Source organism: Cygnus olor, chromosome 6 (assembly GCF_009769625.2).
Source record: "Cygnus olor isolate bCygOlo1 chromosome 6, bCygOlo1.pri.v2, whole genome shotgun sequence".
NCBI classification, from domain to species: Eukaryota; Metazoa; Chordata; class Aves; order Anseriformes; family Anatidae; genus Cygnus; species Cygnus olor.
Window position 1 is genome coordinate 32,439,559 of NC_049174.1, and position 6,000 is coordinate 32,445,558.

Sequence of the window (6,000 nt, forward strand, 5' to 3'; positions counted from 1 at the left end):
ATTCACTGAATCTGTATTTTCAACTAATTTAGATGCTCAAACATGCATCACAGAAACGCAATCAACATCCTTTCTGGGCAAAGCATTCACACCAGGTAATAATAAGCAACCAAGAAGGGAGCAGAGAGCCTTCCCACACCTTCCCCAAAGCCGCCGCCACCCCCAGGGCCGTGCTCTGCTCTCAATTGCTGCGCGAGCTTCCCACGCACGCCCGACCAGGAGCTGTGCTGTACATAAAAGGGGGCTCATTTATCAGCAGCTTCACAGATCTGGCCCATGGATGCAAGCAGTTTTGTCCTCTGCTCAGAAACGTATTCCTTCCCCCCTCCCTTTTTTTTTTTTTTAAATATCAAGCTTAAGTGGGAAGCAGGGCAAGGAAAGCAAAAAGAAGGACCAAAAGGTGTCACGAATCTTGAATGGCTTCTGATATGCCTTCAAATAACATGTAAACTGACTCCTATAATGGCATTCCTACAGAGAGAGAGGAATATACAGCCATCTGTGTGTGTAAAGACATACAGATGTAATGGACGTAACGTGTGTTTATAGCGTTACAACATGGACTGTGATGTACTAGAATTACTTAAGAAACCTGGCCAATCATAGGTCCACAGGACCTTTTCTCAATTATTGAAGATATATATTTTTAAGCCACAAAACTCAATCTAGCACAACACCTTTTTTCATGTTAAGGATGAAGCATTTCCTCCTCTGTCCCTGACCACTCATTTACTGGCAAGCAAAAGATATTCTGAAAATCCTGGAAGAATGTTTTTCCATATTCCATTAAGGAATGATTTCATTCATGCTTTCCGTTCTGAAAAATTTCTTCTTGGATAACAAAATAGAGAAAATTCATCCCAATACCAACAGTTTTCACGAAGACTAGAACCCATGAACAATCACAACAAGACATCTGATGGAAACGTTAACTGTTATAAAATCACAGTGCTGAAACAATTCATACTCTGTAGAAGCTAGGATTTGAAAATCTGTGGAAATAGCCCACACCCGGAACGTTAGGAAAGAAAAATCTTCTCAAGGCGCAGCATAAAATAAACTTTAAAGAAATTTATGTTAAGTAACTAAGAGTAGAACTACAAAAGTTGCAAATCAAACAAAACACAGGCTGTTACTTCCCCTTACATTGGTTTTCTAGCACTTGATTCCTTGTCTCATGTATGTTTGCTGTCTACTGAAGATTAGATTCTCATGGACCTCATACTCCTTTACACCACCAGGTCAAAACCCAGAAGAGAAACAGAACAACACAATCCTGTTGTAACTTTTCACACTCAACCTATAAATACTTTTGTCTACTTAAGACCATGAAGGTTTACAAGTGTTGCACGAAGATTAACTAGAAGTAAGATTCGTTGAGAAGTTCCCCCCAAAGCTTGCTCTGCTGCACGCACCAGACAAGCCCCAGCCCCAGCATCTCTGAGGTTTCATACACTGAAGCCTTCCTCCATTTTTGGCAAAACTGGTTATAGAAACTCCCCAGGAAACTCTCAGGGAGACAACTGATTCCAAAGAAAAGTTTGCAGCTTTAAAACAAGACTTGGAAATCCTGAGCAGCCTCAACTTTCCCAGCTCTCAGCTGAGAGGCTCTAGGGACACTCGCGCTCCCACCGCGAACAGCACAGCTTTCTCAAGTCTGATCCAAAACCTTTAATTCTCCCCTAGTATTCAGGAAAAAAAAATAAATGAAGAAAAAAACACGCACCTATTTTTGTAACCTGTATAAGGGAAATAAAAAAGGTGCCTAGCTTGGCATGTAAAAGGAGATACCAAAAAATCGACAAGGGAGACCAACCTTTTTTCCTTCACAATCATGTAAGCCAATTTACCCAGAGGGATCACAATCATCCGTGACCCTACTGATGCAAAAGAATTTGGGGTACACTAGAACAAAGCTTCTCACTGATGACAGTCAAGTATTGGTTAGCAACAGATCCACCTGGGAGCCACAGAAAACTGCATGAAAGCCTATAACAATGTAAAGTTGAAGTATGGAAAACACAAACACTTTCCTTCAAATCATTTTCCTTGCTAAAATTAAGTTCTCGTTGTGGAACTGCAGTAGGTTACACAGCCACTTACTTCAGCTCACCTGAAGAGCCATTAATTTGAACACTTGCAATTATCTGCCATCCCGAATGAGCTAATTCAGTGTTGTGCAAGTTCATACTAAGAAAAAAAACACGTTCACAACGATTACAGAAATACAGCTAACATCTAGATGTCAACCTAATCAAGCTAAATTCTGAAGTGGCGTAGGAAGAGCTTTTAATCGTGACTTTCAGGCTGTTCTATGTTCACCCATAGAAGAGAACAGCAAGAACTATTCAAATGCCCAAAAGACACGCAGTAAGAGACTCCAGCCTACTGAGATTAAAAAATGACTAAGAAGCTTTTTCTTTCTTTGGTGTGTCGTTCATATACCTGAAATAAATAATACGGACTTATTTCCTTTTTGTATTTTAAAATGCACATAGTCCCTATACGCCCCTCAATATGAAGTATCATTCACAGAATGCATACAGAGTCAGTGAACATCATAAAAATCTACCAGTGTTTGAAGGATGTGAAAAGAACAGCACGCAGGTACTACCTCACGGCTCCGAAGAGAAGAGAAAGGGGTTCACATTAGCCAAGTTAAATCCCATTCAACATTACCATGGACAACTACTTCCTGACACTAGCACCCACAATATTGTTCTACAGATTTCCCAACGAAGCAGCAATATACTTAAAACTAAGCCAGACAACACTATCGATTACAGAAAGAAAGAATCCTGGTTTTAACAGCTGTGCTAAACTGACTGAGCTCTTCAGATATTTCATTTCCGCATCTGTAACCTTATTACGTAATAAAGAAGAAACTGCTTCAAATAAGTAGGTTTTTTTAACTGCAATTAGGTATTTTACCTGCTCTTACTAGGCCCTCATTACCCTATTTTCTAGATAGCAGGTTTGGTCAAGCAAAGAACGCACGAGAACTTCTGAGGAATGCATCACTCAAAATAAGAAGTGTAATTCTGGAAGAATTTTTGCTGCGCCCATAATCTGATTGCCATGTCACTGACTTCACCCATTTGCCAGCTCCTGCTATACGACATATACTTGGACTATCCGTAAAGCATTTGACTAACTGTTAAAACATCAAATGACAGGTATTACATGATCTTCCTAACCTCCTCTGTGCTTTGTTCCCTTTATGCTTTAAAAGCGGTTCTTAAAATGCGCCTAAGCTGTGCAGGAGGGTGCTGAAAAGCACAACTCAGCCATCTCACCCATCTCTCCCTCCCCATCCTTCTCCTTCCCCTTGATGCGAGCTGGCCAAAATACACACGTACACCACTCAGGTCAACAAACTGAACCCAGCTGAATCCGTAGCTACATGCATAAAACATGGAGGAAGACACCCTTGATATCTCTTCTACATCTGCCCTTTTGCTGATTAAGGTTATTAATTTACAATCCAAGGACTGTCTCTTCCCTGTAAAAAAAACTTGGATAACTTGTGCACTTTTCAAGTCTTGCCTATTCTAAACAAGAGAGCTTCTTTCAACCTTACTGTATTGGTTATGCTTTCTAAACCTCTTTTCCTGCTTTCAGTGGCTCTAACTTGTCTCGTTCACCAAAATTAAAGCAAGCACACAGTAACGTAGCTGAAACCTCAGCTGGTCTGCACAGAGCACAAGACTTACATCATTTGTGTGCAGTGATCTTGCTCATACACAGAAAACGTGATGGGGTTTGCACTGAAAAAAAAAAGGTGTGATTATGCTACCACATCCCATCCCACTACAGCACCTGTTTCCTAATTGTCTCAGGCATCAGATTTTTCCTTTATTAATTCACTACTTCACGCCTTTATCTACTTAAATCAATGAAATCCAACAAGCCGAACTCTCTGGTGTGCTTTCAACACTAAACATCTTTGCCCACAATTTTATGGAGCAGAACGTCAGGGAAGAAAGAAGAACCTCACTCTATCAAGTGCTTAAGAAACAGAAGTGAGAGCAGAACTGTTTGGGTTGTTTTCAAATAAACATGGACTGACAATAAAACACTACCTTAGAGAGATCTACAATGACTGGAAAAAAGGATAAGTAAATAAAACAGGCAGAAGATTTGGTCAGCATCATATAAAAGAATGCTAGAGTATGCCCTGTGCAATTAAGTTGATTAATGGTGTACTTATGTACCGATCCTCTCCAGGAAGATTTGTTTTTAACTCTAAGGTCCCTCGGTATACCTCTCCCATTAAAAAGACAACACGGTTTCTTACACAGCTATATTCTAGCATGCTGTTTCTGCTTGGCATCACTGAAAGCTCTGAGCGAATCTCTAGACTCCAGTGCTCACGACCTGTATTTTGCAAGCCCAGAAAGACAGAATTACTAAAATGGGACTACCTGTAATGCACAAACACGCAAGATGGAAAGAAGCTTCTACTGGCACGTGGCAGAGTGCATTACAAATCTTGGCTCTGGAAGATAAATAGTGCATACAGACATCATATTACACTCTTGTATATTTCTATTACTTGCAACTACACACTCTCAGTCCTGCTGCGCTCACCGTCCTTCCATCCCACTGAATTCAAGGTTTTAATTCCTGCTCTAACTACAGGTATGACTTGAACATCTGTACATTTAACATTTGTATGGAACAGACATATATGCCTGCTCTTCTTAAACACCGATTTGTTAACATCCTACACCAAATGGATTAGCTTGAAGGGAAGACAGGGATGTGCTTTCAAAAAGCAAGTGCCTGGATTTCAAATGAACACGCCCTTTCAGAAGGGTAGTGTAAATATGCATACCTACACTGCATTCACTAAGAAACTTCTTCCATTATTTTCAGGAAGACGGATGAGAAGTGAAACAGAAAGATAAGCCTAGAAACTCGCAGTGGTAGCTGAAGAGCAAGAGCTTTGAAAAGACACTACTGTTTCTCATCACAGTAAAACCCCAATGCATAGCAGCTAAAATAAAACACTCCATCTTTAAAACCATATGCAGGGAGCAGCTCGCAGAGCGGTTTTCACTTCCTGAGTGCTCTGCTGTAAGCGGCACGGCGTGACCCTTCCCACAGACACCTCCGAGGCTTTGCTACCGAGGTCTCCAGAGACACCAAAAGCCGTGCCACGGCGGAAAAGGAGGCTGAATCCCAAGGGCTTCCTCCCGAAAACAGGTTTTAGTCTATATATCACTGACAATTCATCCTCTTCACCTCCTGGCTGCTGCTAGATAAAAAGAAGAGTTTCTAAAACGGATTTGGTTCAGGTTTGACACTGAAAACTGCCTTATAAGGTATAAAAGCCTGAAAGCAGGAAGAGGCTTTGACAAAACTAAGGAAGTTCCTCTGCGCTTGCTCACTAGCGGGGGAGGCTTTTTTTTTTTTTATCCCCTTCCACAGAGAGAAGTAACAGAGAATAAATGACCCAGACAGCGGCGACAATAACGGGGGGGCCCCCGAGTTAAAGCTACCGAGGGGGGACGGCTGCAGGCAGGCCCCTGAGCCCAGGTTGCCCCTCCAGGAGGGCTTGGGGCTGCTGCCCGGCTCCTGCCCGGCTCCTGCCGGCACAGCGCGGCCAGGCAGGGCCGGCGGAGGCCTCCCCGCTGCCGGGCACCGTGAGGGAACCGCGGGTGGACGTGCTCCCCAGCCCGGCCCGGCTCAGCCCGGCTCAGCCCAGCCCAGCCCAGCCCGGCCCGGCCCGGCCCCGCATCCCCGGCGCCCCCCGCGGCAGCACGGGGGGAACGCGCCCGCCTCTCCCCCGAGCTGTCAGCAGCCGCCCGCTCACCCCGTGCCGCAGTCCACCACGCAGGCGGGAAGCCGCCCGGCCATGCTCCTCGGTAGCGGCGGTGCTGGGGACGGCGGGCAGCCCTGGGCGCGCTCCGGCTCGGCTCGGCTCGGCTCCGGGGGGCGAGGGCACTTCCGCAGGGCGGCCGCGCCTCCTCCTCCTCCCCCTCCTCCTCCTCCCCC

General features: G+C 44.4%; 1 protein-coding gene across 1 annotated transcript in view; it reads right to left on the bottom strand.

Moving 5' to 3' along the window:
• Nucleotides 1-6,000, bottom strand: part of ACTR3 (actin related protein 3) — a 29,796-nt gene extending 23,796 nt beyond the window's left edge. Inside the window, exon 1 of the mRNA XM_040562268.1 lies at nt 5,819-6,000. Coding sequence (XP_040418202.1) covers nt 5,819-5,862 — 44 coding nt within the window. The 5' untranslated portion in view covers nt 5,863-6,000. The remainder of the gene's footprint in view (nt 1-5,818) is intronic.